This window comes from Glycine soja, chromosome 3 (genome assembly GCF_004193775.1).
Source record: "Glycine soja cultivar W05 chromosome 3, ASM419377v2, whole genome shotgun sequence".
Classification (NCBI taxonomy): Eukaryota; Viridiplantae; Streptophyta; class Magnoliopsida; order Fabales; family Fabaceae; genus Glycine; species Glycine soja.
Window position 1 is genome coordinate 35,533,576 of NC_041004.1, and position 15,340 is coordinate 35,548,915.

The following is a 15,340-nucleotide window of genomic DNA, read 5'->3' on the forward strand; positions in this document are numbered from 1 at the left end:
ATGTGAGGGTTAGGTTTGACATTGCTCCGCATCTCTGAAATCATACATATGTAGACTATTATTACTGAAGTAAATTGAAATAACAACTTCAAAGCATGCAACAACTACAACTAGATAATAAAGACGGAGAAAAACTTCAACGCAATACAACAACAAAATATGTTAAATTATTCATTCTAATTTCTGGGTATTCTCCAGATTCTGCTTCATGTCGGCCTAACTTAGGTCATTAACTTGAGTAGGTGATAATGAATTATGAACATCAACTTTAAGTTTCATACATATTACACTTGTCATATTGAGAAATGTATGAAACATGCACAAAACACCTTCTTCGTCAATAATTTGAATTACCCTATATTGAACTTCACCATTGAATTGATATACATGACAACGATACCAAAGGGCATTAATTATAGGCATAACACCATTATCTGTAATAGATGACTGTATTGCGGTGATTATATTTGGCAGCGTCATTGTTGGATTCAAGTGTAACGACTTTGTCTTGTCACCTCTGAAAATTGCATTTGCACTTGAACTTTGAATGATTTCACCATTGATATAAACGTATGCACAAATAGGCTCTGACCTTATTGCTTGCCCTCTCTATTTTCCTTCACAATTTGATTTAACGCAACTGTGCAAAGTATTGAATGACATGGTATGTTTATATATGCAATCAATAATGGGTTCATGGTTCACGTGAATTAGAATCTCGATACGTCACAATACTATAGTCATGTTAATGTGCTTTGGAATCTCGAGGCCTTACAACGAGACAAATTATAAATGTGCTTTGGAATCTCGAGGCATTATAGTTACATTAAGTGTAATGCTGAGGCCATGCGAATAATTGAGAACGAAGTTAATGCGGTTAACGTACTCATGCGGGTGAATAGTGTGCACAAAAATGTTATTGGTTCACGTGCATTAGAATCTCAATGTGTCACAGTACCATAGTCATGTTAACGTGCTTTGGAATCTCGAGGCCTTACAACGAGACAAATTATAAATGTGCTTTGGAATCTCTAGGCATTAAAGTTACATTAAGTGTAATGCTGAGCCCATGCGAATAGTTGAGAACGAAGTTAATGCGGTTAACATACGCATTCGGGTGAATAATGTGCACAAAAATGTCATTGGTTCACGTGCATTAGAATCTTGATGCATCACAATACCAAAGTCGTGTTAACGTGCTTTGGAATCTCGAGGCCTTACAACGAGACAAATTATAAATGTGTTTTGGAATCTCGAGGCATCACAGTTACCTTAAGTGTATTTGTGTTTGCAAAATTGAACATAGTTTAAACGATAAATAGATGGGAGGTGCATGTCAATACCACATTTGCATCACCCAACTTCAAATTTTAAATCATTTGTATTCGATTTACCATTTGACATCATTGTCATGGATCATAAACCTCTATTGCGTCATCAATATGTTTATCATTCACGTACTACGATTAATGACTTAATCACTTCCTATTACCATACAATACCTGAACCAAAACCACAAATTATACCATTACTATTGTGTACCGAGTTCCAACAAATTGCCCTAATCAAACAGTGTAAAATTGATACTGCATTGATTACTACATTGGTTGAACGATGGAGGCCTGAAACACATACCTTTCACCTGTCATGGGGAGAGTACACCATCACACTCGAAGATGTTGCACTTCATCTAGGCATTAGAGTCGATGGTCGTGTTGTGACTGGACCTAGCTTCTTACACTGGGATGAGTTATGCCATGAGTTACTAGGGGAATTCCCTCCCAAAAATGCACGTAAAGGAGCTGCACTGAAGCTAACATGGTTGCTAAGCATGTTGCGTGCACCATTGCCTGAAGAACCAACAACTCACCAACTACAATGCAGGTGTAGAGCTTACATAATGTACATGATTGGCGGTACTTTAATTCCTGATAAATTTGGAAATAGAGTTCATTTAATGTATTTGAACCTATTACGTGATTTGAACAACACAAAAAAATATAGTTGGGGTTCGGCTTGTTTAGCAAACCTGTATAGAGAACTATGTCGAGCATCATCGGAGTTTGGTAAAGCTATGGGTGGTTGTGTCATACTATTGCAGTCATGGGCTTGGTACTACATGCCTTTTATTGCACCAAGAGTCCCATGACCCGAAACAACTTTTCCACTGGCTAAAAGGTTATTTACATATAGCGAAATGTAAATTTTTTATTTCAATGACGTGTATTATAACATTATAATGAATACTAATTTTGTATGTTTTACATTTCAAATAGAGTGGTGGTAGATTAGAATATAGGGCCACACCTCATGGTGACTTGGTCGGATATAGGTCTCTTATAGATCATATGGAGAGCCATGAGGTATAATACTATCATGATCTACACCTTAAATATGTACATACATACTAACATGTTGCCTTGTTGGCATATATTTCAGTTTTCTTGGGTCCAATATAAAGGATTTGAAGAACACCTACCCAGACGTGCATATAGAGACATGGAGATTTGGTCTGCATGTACTGCAATTATTTGTTTCTCGATTGTCGAATGACATCAAACAAACCAGGTGAAGCTACAATTTGGACTACAACAAGATATCCCTGTTGATCCCATGAATCTTGATCTACTTCACCAAATTGACATGCGAGGCAATCATTACATTGATTGGATGGAATACCATGCGGAATGGATTAATATCTGGAAAAACAAACGCAATGATGTTTTAGCTGGACAATGGGTTGAAGGAATAGTGACACATACACCAGCGTACATGGAATGGTATAGGAAAAACACTACTTTGTTCTTGTCTGTTGCACAACAACTACATGATCCATGCACAACGATTACCCATAATGTTGCAGGGCTAGGTGTTGAACAAACACATTTTGAAATTTCACATCCTCAGCCAATGTATTCTACTCCTTCACTTGTTCATCAAACTTTTGGCCACACTAGCGAGTCAGTCACCGCAACCACCCATGAATGGATGACCGATTTATTTGGCGTCGATTTCAATACACCAAATTCAGCGGCATCATATTTAACAACTTTACAATAGTTCGATGCACCACATTCGTTTGGAGAACAAGGTCAAAGTTCTTCAGCTGCAACAACCAACATTGAAAATACTAACATAGAACAACAGCATTATCATGATGTGGGAGAACCAGTCATACTGGAAAGAAGAAATCCGTGACGTAATCGGCTTCCACCACCTTGTGGGACTAGTCATCGTCTTGGTCATTGAAGTATAAAATGTTGTGATAATGGGATCAAATATGTTTAAGTACCCCTGTAACGACATCATCAAATATGATTTGGACCCTTGCAACTATGCTTAAGTGCCCATGTTCTGCATTTTTTTCAAATTATTTTCAACACTTTAATGATATTCGTGACACACTTTTTTCATGGTTTGAACGTCAAAGAATTAAAAAAAATTATATCGTGCACCAGTTTCATGAAATAACACCTCAAAATAAAAGCACAAAATTAAAAAAAGCTATGATTTGAACCCTTGCAACTATGCGTAAGTACCCATGTTCTGCATTTTTTCAAACACATTAATGATATTTGTGACACACTTTTTATATGGTTTGAATGTCAAAGAATTAAAAAAAAATTATATTGTGCACCAGTTCCATGAAATAACACCTCAAAATAGAAACACAAAATAAAAAAAACTATGATTTGGACCCTTGCAACTATGCGTAAGTATCCATGTTCTGCATTTTTTTCAAATTATGTCCAACACTTTAATGATATTCATGACACACTTTTTTCATGTTTTGAACGTCAAAAAATCCAAAAAAAATTATATCGTGCACCAGTTCCATTGAATAACACCTCAAAATACAAACACAAAATCAAAAAAACTATGATATGAACTCTTGCAACTATGCGTTAGTACCCATGTTCTACATTTTTTTCAAATGATGTCGAACACATTAATGTATTCGTGATACACTTTTTCTATGGTAATAACATTAAAGAATCTAAAAAAATTATATCGTGTACCAATTCCCTGGAATAACACCTCAAAATACAAGCACAAAATAAAAAAACTATGATTTGAACCCTTGCAACTATGGTTAAATACCCATGTTCTGCATTTTTTTAAAATTATATTGAACACATTAATGATATTTGTGACTCACTTTTTCTATGATTTGAACGTCAAAGAATAAAAAAAAATTATATCATGCACTAGTTCCATTAAAAGACACCTCAAAATACAAGCACAAAAAAAAACTATGATTTGAACCCTAGCAACTATGCGTGAGTATCCATGTTCTCCATTTTTTTCAAATGATGTCAAACACATTAATGATATTCGTGACACACTTTTTCTATGTTTTGAATGTCAAAGAATCCAAAAAAAATTATATCGTGCACTAGTTCCATGGGATATCACCTCAAAATGCAAGCACAAAATAAAAAAGAACTATGATTTGGACACTTTTTCCATGGTAATAACGTCAAAAAATCTAAAAAAAAAAATATTTGTAACACACTTTGCAATTTGCACAAATTAGTTTTTTTTACTCCAAAATTATAATGGACTTTTGCTCCATCAATTATCAGGGATAAATCACAGTTGAAATTGACAACACTCGGCAATTTGCATATGTCTCTAAAAAAATTAATGTCACACCAGTAAAACTGACATGACGTGTGGACAACTTAGTTTTTTTTTTTCACTCAGTTGTTTTGTTCACTCTGCAATTTGCACATTATGGACCCTTGTAAATATGCTTAAGTGTTCATTTACCCATTCATCTAAATGCATAATTAATTATGTGACTCACCCAACTATAATCAAATTCTATAAATACCACTATAACTAAAGACATTCGTAACAATTTCAAATTTTCATCTCAATCCCTACCACAATGTGTCACTTAACTGCATATGTTTGTGTTCACTACGACGACCAAATTTGCAATACTAATGAGGGCACCACCTTCTTTAGTAACAACACAAAAACTTTCATGGTCAACAAGGTCATAACCTTTACACAATTGCTTGAACTTGTTCACCAAAAACTAGACATTGACCCACAACAACATATCCAACATCTCCACTTTCGGTGCCCTATATTTGAGTCAGGACAACGTTATATGTACACATCTTTTATTTTGCGAGATGATGCTGATGTTCGAAAAATGTTCAACATTTTTTACAACAACCCATCACTTCCATTTGTGGAGTTATTTGCCATAATTTGTCTCAATAATAACCCACCAGACAACCAACATAGCTCAACCTCTAATCTTGAGGACTTATCAGATGAATACGAGACTTGTTGGGTTAAAAACCATGATAGTGATATTGACTCATCTTCTAGGCCCGAAGGAAGTAACCTGTCTCCATCCCACGAACCAATATTCAAACGAGATTGGTAATCTACAGATCATTCATGTCTAAGTTATTTCTTCTTTGAGATTTTCATGTAATGTCTTATGTTCGTCTTCAGTTATCACTTTACGTATTGAAATAATTTTTCCTTTAAATTTAAATTAGCAATTTTTAGTCTACTCACTTTTACTGCAGTAGTTGACATGGTAACATAAGTGTCAAAATTCACAATACTTTGTAATTTACACTATACTGTTTCTAAAAATTAAATATCTCATCGACAAAACTGACATGAAATGGACAACTCATAATCTCTTTGTTCACTCTGAAAGTAATCATGGACGTCTGCTGCTTTAATTACAAGGGAAAAATCACAGTCCAAATTGACAACACTTTACAATTTGTACACGTCTCTAAAAATTAAATGTCTCACTTGCAAAACTAACATGAAATGGACAATTCATAATCTATTTTTTCACTCTAAAAATCATCATTACATGGGAAAAATCACAGTCTAAATTGACAACACTCTACATTATGAGTTGTCCATTTCATGTCAGTTTTGCAGGTGAGACATTTAATTTTCAGAGACATGTGCAAAACTGACATGAGATGGATAACTCATAATCTCTTTTTTCACTCTGAAATTATAATGGACGTCTCGTACATCAGTTATTAGGAAAAAAGAAACATTGGATTCCAATACACATCAACGTGGCAAGATACTCATACAACTATAAATAACACAACATACACACACAATACAAACGCACAATCTCACACAACATACTCTCATAAACCAAATTCAATCTTATTACTATGTCATTTTTGGGAGAAACAAGCAGCCAAACCATTACTAACTCCAAATTAGCCTTCATTTTTCCAAAATGGATCAATCACTCACAACCAAACTGGTGTTTATTTTTAAAGTCCCACTCCAACACCAATGCGAGTTCCTAACGACAATTCTTTTGATACACTCAAGCATAGAATGCACAACACCCTTCAACTAACCAACGATCAATTAGTGGATGAAATCTACTATCGACAACCATTCACAGATGCAGGTCAACAATATTTTTTTCAATCTATACAATTGAAAAATGATGATGATGATGCACTTATGTATTACAACGGGAAGTGGAACATACCATGTCAAGGTGAGTTTTTGGGTTACTCCTTTACTGGAACTAATCCAATAAGATTTGACATTCCTTCGGGATGCAGCATCGACAAACTCAAGGATTTAATCAAGCAAGTTGCACCTATAATGGTTCTCCCTAATGGAATTCACAACTCACAATTGGTTAGACGATTGTTCTTTCGACAACCAGGTCATGTTAAGTATTCAAAAAATTTAATTGAATATGTGATAACAGAATTGAAGAATGACGAAGATGTGCTAAAGGTGTTAGCACAATCCAACTATTGAAAACGATTCTGCACAATAGAAATTTTGGCTATTTTTAGCACCACCTATGCCTTTATAGCCATACACTCCAAAAAATATCAATCTCGCCATCACGATAGACACCTAGTGATTAGCCCACCATCATTAGAATAAAGACACACCCCTGGATTTAACTGCCATTAAACGCTTGAGTAGCTAAATTCGAAGGAGTTACCCACAAGCCATTTTCATGCAACTAGCATAAATTCCTGCCAAATTTTATCCTTCACAAAAGGCTTATTTTTAAATAAGCAAACATTCATGTAATTCCAAACAAACCAAGTGAAAAACACACCACACTATCTCCCACCTCCGTCGATCAGCAGATGTCAAAATGCATGAAGGAGCCAAATCAAAGTTAGCCCTCAAGTTACCCGCACATATATAGGAATAATTAAACCACTTCCAACACCAAATCCATAATGAATGTATCTCATTAAAGTGAAGGAACAAGTGATCAACATTCTCATCAATCAGTCCACAAAAAAATGCATTTAGTTTAACCTTCCTCGAGAACAATGTTTCTCCTTACCAAGTTTATCTTAGTCAGGAGTCGACCCAATATTAGCCTCCACACCATGAACTGAGCCTTTGGTGGAATTTCCAAATCTCAAACCCTTCTCAGAGTTTCATCCAATTTCGATCCTAATCTAAGATCGTGGAGTGTTGCATAAGTCGACTTAGCCGAGAAGGAACTAGAATTGTCAGTAGACCACACCCACACATTAGGCACACCTTGAACGAAGTTACAATTTTGTAACTTACCCATAAAAGGATCCACCATAAGACTTTCCCATACAAACCAACTCCTTCTCCAACTAAAAGCCCACTCACATTTACCTGATGCCCACCTACCCATCTTCTCAATACATACCCCATGTTGCAAAGAATTATTGTACAATCTCAGGAAAAAAGAAGCTAAGGTGTCACCCTCCAACCAACTATCCTCCCAAAACCTTGTGATGTGGCCATTTCCAATCTTCCACACTCTCAGCTTATGGAACCACATATCCACACACTTTTTGCACATCCCTCCACCATAAAGAAACAAACTTATCCACCTCCTCATCTAGGCCTCTCCACCCATCATACTTAGAAACAATGATTTGCCTCCATAAGGAGTCATGATCATTGAACAACGCCCAACTCCACTCAGCAAGAAGACACTCATTGAACCAACGTAGGTGTCTAACACCTTGGCCCTCCATCCTTTTTGCGCTACACACCTTTTCCCACTTAACCCAACAAATCCTCCTCACACCTAACTCTTCACCCTACAAAAATTCTCTTTGTAACCTCACCAAAATGTTAACAATGGAAACTGAAACCTTAAAAAAATAAAAAATAAAAGAAGGAGAGAAGAGAGAACCAAGTTAATGAGGCAAAGCCTCCCAACAAATGACAAAATTTTGTGTTTCCGAGTAGACAACTTCCTTTCAAATTTTCGCACGATAAGTTCACACATAGAAAACTTCCTAGGATTTGAACCAATAGGTAATCCCAAGTAGGTAAAAGGAATTGACCTCAACCTACAATTAAGAATATCCACATATTTCTCAATTTGTTCTTTTCCAACACCAATACCATGAAAGTCCTTGACAAAGCTTTTTATATCTTCTTTCAACATCTCCCAAAAAGCCTTAATGAATTTACAAGTTGAATCCATCTGGCCCTAGACTCTTTGAACTCCCACACTCCCAAATAGCCTTCTTTATCTCATCCTCCTCAAAATTACCATATTCGTCTTGAGAAATATTTGGAAATGAACTCCCTCCAACGTAGGTCTACACCACTCTTCCTCCTTAAACCTTTCCCTAAAAAAATTCTTTATCATCTCTTTAACTTTTTTTGGCTCCTCCTCCCTCCTTCCCTCCATCAATACCCCCCTCAACAAGTTTTTCCTCCTTCTCCAATTCACACTCATGAAAGAATTTAGAGTTACTATCGCCCTCCTTCAGCCATATAATTCTTGCTTTTTGGTTTAAAAGAGATTCACTTCTTCTAGCCACAAGTCAAAAGTCACCTTGCAATTTCAACCTGAATCTCCTCATTGGACAATACTAAAGTTTCCTCCTTTTTTATTTAAATCATTTAGAGATCTCCTCATGACATTCATGAACATTACCAAAATGATTTTTATTCCACACTTTAAGACCGTTCTTCAATGCCTTCAATTTCTCTTTGAAGACATAACTGCCCAACCTTGAACATCCAAACTTCTCCAAAGATTTTTCACAAACTCCACAAAAGGTCTTGTCATGGAACCAACAATCTAATGTCCTAAAAAGCTTAGGATCCCAATCAACATTAGAGTCTCTAATAATAATCACACAATGATCTAAGATGTTCCTATCCAATGTAACTTGAGAACATTCCCCATCTACAACTCCAATCTCTCGACACCAAAAACTTATCAAGATGACTTTTAAATTTACCATTTGGCCTAAACCAACTAAATAAGCCTCCAAGTCTTGGTACCTCCACCAATTTCGACTCCAAGATGAATTTATTAAAAGCATTCGACTCCCCCTTCTACCATCACTACACCCCTCTCCATGCCTTCCATTACCATATCTTGTCGCGTTGAAGTAAACCACAATGCACCACAAATCGATACCACTAGATTGTTTTTTAACTTTCAATTCTTCCCATTGTCGCTTCTTAATGACAAAGTCATAAGATGAGTAGACATTTATCACCATGATCTCACAATCTTCCAACTTCAATCTTCCTTCCAAACCAATGTACCCCTCCCCCACAAAATGATTGTTCACCACCAAGAAGTCATTATTCCAAAACACATAGTAATCCCCCGGATGCTTTTCACCTGTTGTACCTCGCAGTTCTCACCCCCCCACCCCCCGCTATTCTTTTGTTTCTTGAAAACATGCTATTTGAATATTTTGCTTCACCACCACTCCCTAATAAACCTCTATTTCACCTTGTCCCCCAAACCCTTACATTATAGGATATAATATTCATAATAAACCCACTATTTTCCTGTCGTTTTGCCTTTTTTTCACCTCAACAATACCTTTTCTTTATCTTGTCTCTCCAGTAGCACAATTTTCTGTAACAACTCCTGTTCATCCCCCCCATTCCAAGTTCCAATATAACCTTTGCCTATGAACTTTTATCATAACAACTAATGAATTCATCACATGGAACTTGAGACATGATGGTCGATTCAGAGCACACTAACCTCTCCCCTTCCTCTAGAAGACCAGAGAAATCCCCCAAAGCCGAAGGTTCAGACATCACCGAGTTTGTTCTACATGTCAAGTGTCTTTTCCCCTTATATTTGCCTTTCAGAGTACCACCCAGTTTAGATTTAAAAAGTTTTGTTTTTTACTTTGTTGCATACTGACACTCCCTATTCTCTTGGCAATGTCATCATTAGTTCTTGTATCACGAGTGCCATAACCCCCTTCCCTTTTACCTCCTTGTTATTATGTCCAGCCATGTTTATTTTCTACTACTAATTCAAACATATCTCATAAGATTTTATTGACTTTTCATAAAAAAAAATACGTTACATCAAGAACAAATAATTATACGTTATAGCAACTAGCAAGTTACATTCTTTTATATCAAAGCCAATTAAATTCATAAAAAAGATAAAGTATGGATTTCTTCTTTCTAAAATATTTTAAATTCAGTTTTCTCCATATATATCTTTTTCTTAATTTTCGTATCTTTAATTTTAAATTACTTATCTTTTGTTTCTCAAAGTGTATCTCTAACAATTTTTACAGTCATCATTAAATATTAATTATAACTACTTGGAAGATCAAAATTGAAATATTTTCAAATCACAGAAACAAAAATAGATTTTTTAATGAGATTTTTTTGTTGGAAGAAAAAGCAAAAAGATAATAGGAGTGGGGAATTAATGATTTGTGACGGGTGGAGCGAACCGTACAAAGAAGATAACGCTAACGCGGTGAGACCCTTTTTGTCTGTTCACATTAATTAAAACAATGGAAAAAGAGGGATGGAAGAAAAAAGATTTGGGGAAGGAAAGAAATTAGAAATATTTATTCATTGTCACCAAATCTTGTTCCCTGCAAGAGAAAGAAAGAAGGGAGAGAAGAAGTTGTTGGGTTGAGTTGGATTGGATTTCTAATCTAATCTATACCTTTCTTTTTTCCTATGCTTTTAAGGCACAAACCCTTCTTTCTTCCCTCTTCTTTCTTCTTCTTATTGTTATTCCTTGCCTTTACCCTTTAGGGAAGGAAGAAGGAACAACTATACTACTATTATCCTTATTATTGTTATTATTGTAATTAATCTTTTTATTATAGTTATTGTTGTTGTTATTATTCCTCAAATATGGATTCGTTGTGCCTCTCCAACGACTCAGTTGTTTCTGGATTCAAAGACAAGGAGTCAATGGTTGACCCCTTTTTGGTCGAGGCTCTCCAGAACCCTCGTCACCGCCTCACCAGTTAGTTTCTTCTTAATAAAATCTCTGCTCTGCTCTGCTCTGTTCTGTTCTGTTTTTGTTTTTGTTTTTTTTAATTTTTGTTTCTGGGGTGGGGTTGTTTTTGTTATATCGATTGTTCCGCGTCGTGGGTATGCTTCAAAATTCTTGCTTGAGCTTCATTTTGCTTCGACCTCTTTGAATTTTTCGTTGTAGGTTTTTTTGGTAAGAATCTGTGTTTTTACCTTTTGGTTATGTTTAGGTTAATTGAAGTCAGATCTGGGATGGTTGTGGTTATTCCCTGCTTAATTGTGATAAATTTGAGATTGAGACTCTGATTTTGATGTGTGGCGTTGTGGTTGCTCTTTGGGAATAATCAATATATAGGATTATAATATGCGGGTTTATTGTTAATTATGTTAACTAATATTGATGTGATCGTAGGCTACGCAATTATGCATGTTTCTGCAAAATAAAATTTTAGAAGATTAGCTTGGGATGAGATAGGGAAGCACCTCAATTACCAGAGTTCATAAATTGTATTTCAGTGTATCATTTTTATGCTTTGAATTTTCAAAAACATGCCATTCATCATGGACTACAAATGTTCATTACCGCTGCCATTTCATGAATCAGGCTTGCAAATCCCTTAGTATATGCTAAACCTTATCCGGAGATAGGATTTAAGCTACACTATGCCGGAGTAGCTTATGAACTTATTGGTGCTACTTTAAAACTGTCAAAGTTCCATCTCAATGTAAAGATTAATTTAAGTCATGTACAGAAGCCTGAGCCCTGGAAAATTGTTACATAAGACCTGAGGGTTGGAAACTACACGACAAAATAAACACAATTTTTTACATAAGACCTTTAGCTTATTTTCAGCCCTCTGGCTAAGATACTCTGTGAGTCTGTGAGTATCTTACTGTTATTGCATTTAGTTTCTACTATTTAGATGTTGTTGAAGTATTGCTTATTTGGATTGGATCAAAATTGTGTCATAAGCTTAAATTAGTAGTCCTCGAGTGTTGGTTGGCAGTCCTATTAGGAGTTTTATGGAAAATGAATGCGCCATTCTTTGATGATTATTTTCTGCCTGTAATTTCCCTTTACTATTGTTGTTTCTGAATTCTGACTGCATTTTGGTTGTTTTCTTTCTACTTTTTTTCTGTCATTGTAAATTTTGACATTTTATCTATTATTTTCTACTTTGTTTTTATCTTTTAGTTTTGAGGATGGAGCTGGACATCCAGAAGTTTTTGAATAATGCTGATCAGCAGCATTTTGAGTTTCAACATTTCCCTTCTTCCTACCTCCGACTGGCTGCACACCGTGTTGCTCAACACTACAACATGCAAACAATGGTTCAAGATAATGGCTTAGATGGCCAGGGAAGTAAAATTCTGGTGAGGAAGTTACCAGAAAGCAAGTATCCTGTGGTTCGATTATCTGAAATACCTGCTAAGCAGTTGGAAAATGATAAATCTGAGCTGAAAAAATTTGTTATTAGACCTAGGCCCAATAGAAACAGTTTGAATGATGCCAACGGAGTTGGGACGAAAGGAAATCCTGTAAGAAGTGTGGAAGAAAGGAAGGAGGAATATGACCGGGCGCGGGCACGTATCTTTAGTAGCCCTAGAAGCTCTGAATCAGGCGATACCTCATCCATGGTTCCAATGGACGGGAGAAATTCTTCTACTAGCAAGGATGAGAATGAAACTAGCAAGAACCCCATGGCTGATTCAGAAAGATATATCAGTGTCAGGGATAGTTGTTCGACTCGAGTTGCCATACTCAGAGATAGGGAAAAGGATCGCAGTGATCCAGATTATGACCGTAGTTATGGAAGGTGAGTCATATTACTGTATTCTGTTATTTAACTGAGAGCTTTCCCGCAATTGAATGCCGTAGTTGCAAATGCATGTTTATTTAGTCATTTTTCTGCACTAAACTTGGAAGTTGAGGTGTATTTATATATGACAATAAAAGATTAAAAGCTGTTTGTTTGTTTGTGAGAGACGAAGTAGGGGAGGGATACACAGCAAAGACTGAATAATGACATTTCTGATAATTGGCTGGCACATTTGATGGCACTCTGGATTTAAGAATCTATATAACTTGTGATGTGATGTTTAAAGATGTTTTTTGTTTCTTGAAGGTTTTAGCTATTTGACAGTTGATGCGATCTGTACTGATTTAGTAACTTTGAGTATACATTTTTCTGAATGAATTACATTATTGGTGCAGGTATGCTAGGAGTATCCCAGCCTCTGCTGTTAACTTGGTGCCATTTAACTTGCAAAAAGCTCAACCTTCATTTGCTCAATACGATGCTACATTTAACCAGTTGGGTCAGATGTCACAAACTCAAGCCTCACTTGGCTATGCACCTCCTTCAACCCCGATAATGAGTCCTTTTGGCACCCCAGGATTGAATCAGACATCTAGTGAGGGTGCTTACCTACAGTGGCCTAGTGCTGCAATGATGTATGCTCATTCATATGACCAATTTAGACATGGTGTTTTCCAGGTAAATTACATTTAGTTTACCTAATTTTATTATCCTGCAGAATTCGATGAGTGATATCTGTATTAGCTTAAAAAATACCAGGACATGTTAGCAATAAATCTATTAATTTCATTAATTAATGATGTAGGTTTCATTGTTTAATGCTCTGAACTGCTTAAAATGATTTTTGGGAATGACTGTTTGTGTGGTCTGTTAATGTATCTCATCCAATTTACGCGTTTGGTGGCGGCAGCTTGCTTTTGCCAACTTGCAATTTCTTGTAGCACAATGCATATAGATTTGGACTGTTAGGCCATTTTTATTCTCCAATATGTACTTAATTTGTGTTGGGAGGTAGATCTGTATATCTGTACAAACACGGTCATATTATTTCATTTTATTGTATTTTTTTAATGACAAATCTTAGTTTTGTGTTGGGAGGTAGATCTGTATATCTGTACAAACACGGACATGTTAGTTGGGGGGATTCAAATTCGCAACCTCTCCCCCCTCCCTTCACCCTTAGACCAACCTTGTATCTCCAATTCTTGTTGCTTTAAAATGTTGAGATTTTCCTGACATGTGATATTATGATACATGATTGTTGGGGTAGGTAAATGAATTTGCTAGACTATGCGTTGTTTGAGTTCTACTCTCTTAGAAGGATTAAAGATTTTATTTTTATTTTTTCACCTATATCTGATTTTACTTGTTCCAACACTATGCATCTTATATACTTTTTGCTGTTTTTTGCAGGCTCCATTTGGTCAACAGCCGTTGAGCTTTGACTATTCACAGAACTATTAGATGACATTTAGGGGGAGAATATTCAATTTGGATGCAAAAAGTTATGTTAGCTTTTTTAGAATTTCATGTTAAGTTCATTTGTCAGTTCTGTCATAGACCCTTATTGTAGGGATATGGCTTTGGTTTTCAGTTTTGATGGTTATAGTAAATCGTTGGGTACTTTTAATGTGACAGTTTATAAAATAGTGAATTGTAGTGTATCACTGGATTTGCAATATATGATAAGGTTTCTGTGGTTGCTTTATTAGTACCTTGTTTAATTTTGGATTTTAACGACTTACTTATTATCTTCAACCAATTCGTATTATTCATTATTTAATAAACAAAATAGTATAAAATAAAAAATTATCCTTGCAACTTAAAATATGTTGTTCTCTAACCACAAGTTTATTTGCTAATTTTGATGAGCACGCCTACCCTGTAAGGTTGATCTGCATCCCACTCTATAAGGATAAGGACGCCAGCTGGATGGAGGCCTTTAAAAAATAATTGGGCAGATAATTTTATTTATTTGATCGAGCAAGAGTCATGGAAGCGATTAAATTTTTTTATCCAATCCAAAAAAATTATTTGATTCAGTATAATATCTTTTTGTCAAAAACCCTGATTAGTCGTATACAGTAAGAAATCATATACCTTTAATGCAAGCTTGTGGTGAAATTTTTTAAATAAAAAAATAGAATATTCTATATAATATGGAAGTAAATATATATACCTTTAATGCAAGCTTGTGGTGAAATTTTTTAAGTTTGTGGTATAAGAGTAAGTTGAGATAGATTTTCTTAAGCTAG

At 35.5% G+C, this 15,340-nt stretch overlaps 1 protein-coding gene across 1 annotated transcript; it reads left to right on the forward strand.

Annotated features, from left to right (window-relative positions):
* The first annotated feature begins 10,792 nt into the window (after window positions 1–10,792).
* Window positions 10,793–14,796, forward strand: LOC114406602 (R3H domain-containing protein 2-like). Its single transcript, XM_028369355.1, has 4 exons — window positions 10,793–11,257; window positions 12,461–13,082; window positions 13,481–13,763; window positions 14,499–14,796. Exons 1-4 carry the CDS (start codon window positions 11,143–11,145, stop codon window positions 14,547–14,549), a joined length of 1,071 nt encoding a protein of 356 aa, XP_028225156.1. The 5' UTR covers window positions 10,793–11,142; the 3' UTR covers window positions 14,550–14,796.
* Window positions 14,797–15,340: the final 544 nt, after the last annotated feature.

What these genes read in the sequence shown, in the direction of transcription:
- LOC114406602 (XM_028369355.1), top strand. Translation starts at nt 11,143, where the DNA reads ATGGATTCGTTGTGCCTCTCCAACGACTCAGTTGTTTCTGGATTCAAA. An exon ending in TATGACCGTAGTTATGGAAG is followed by an intron (nt 13,083 to 13,480) that starts GTGAGTCATATT and finishes TTATTGGTGCAG; the next exon opens with GTATGCTAGGAGTATCCCAG. An exon ending in TTAGACATGGTGTTTTCCAG is followed by an intron (nt 13,764 to 14,498) that starts GTAAATTACATT and finishes TGTTTTTTGCAG; the next exon opens with GCTCCATTTGGTCAACAGCC.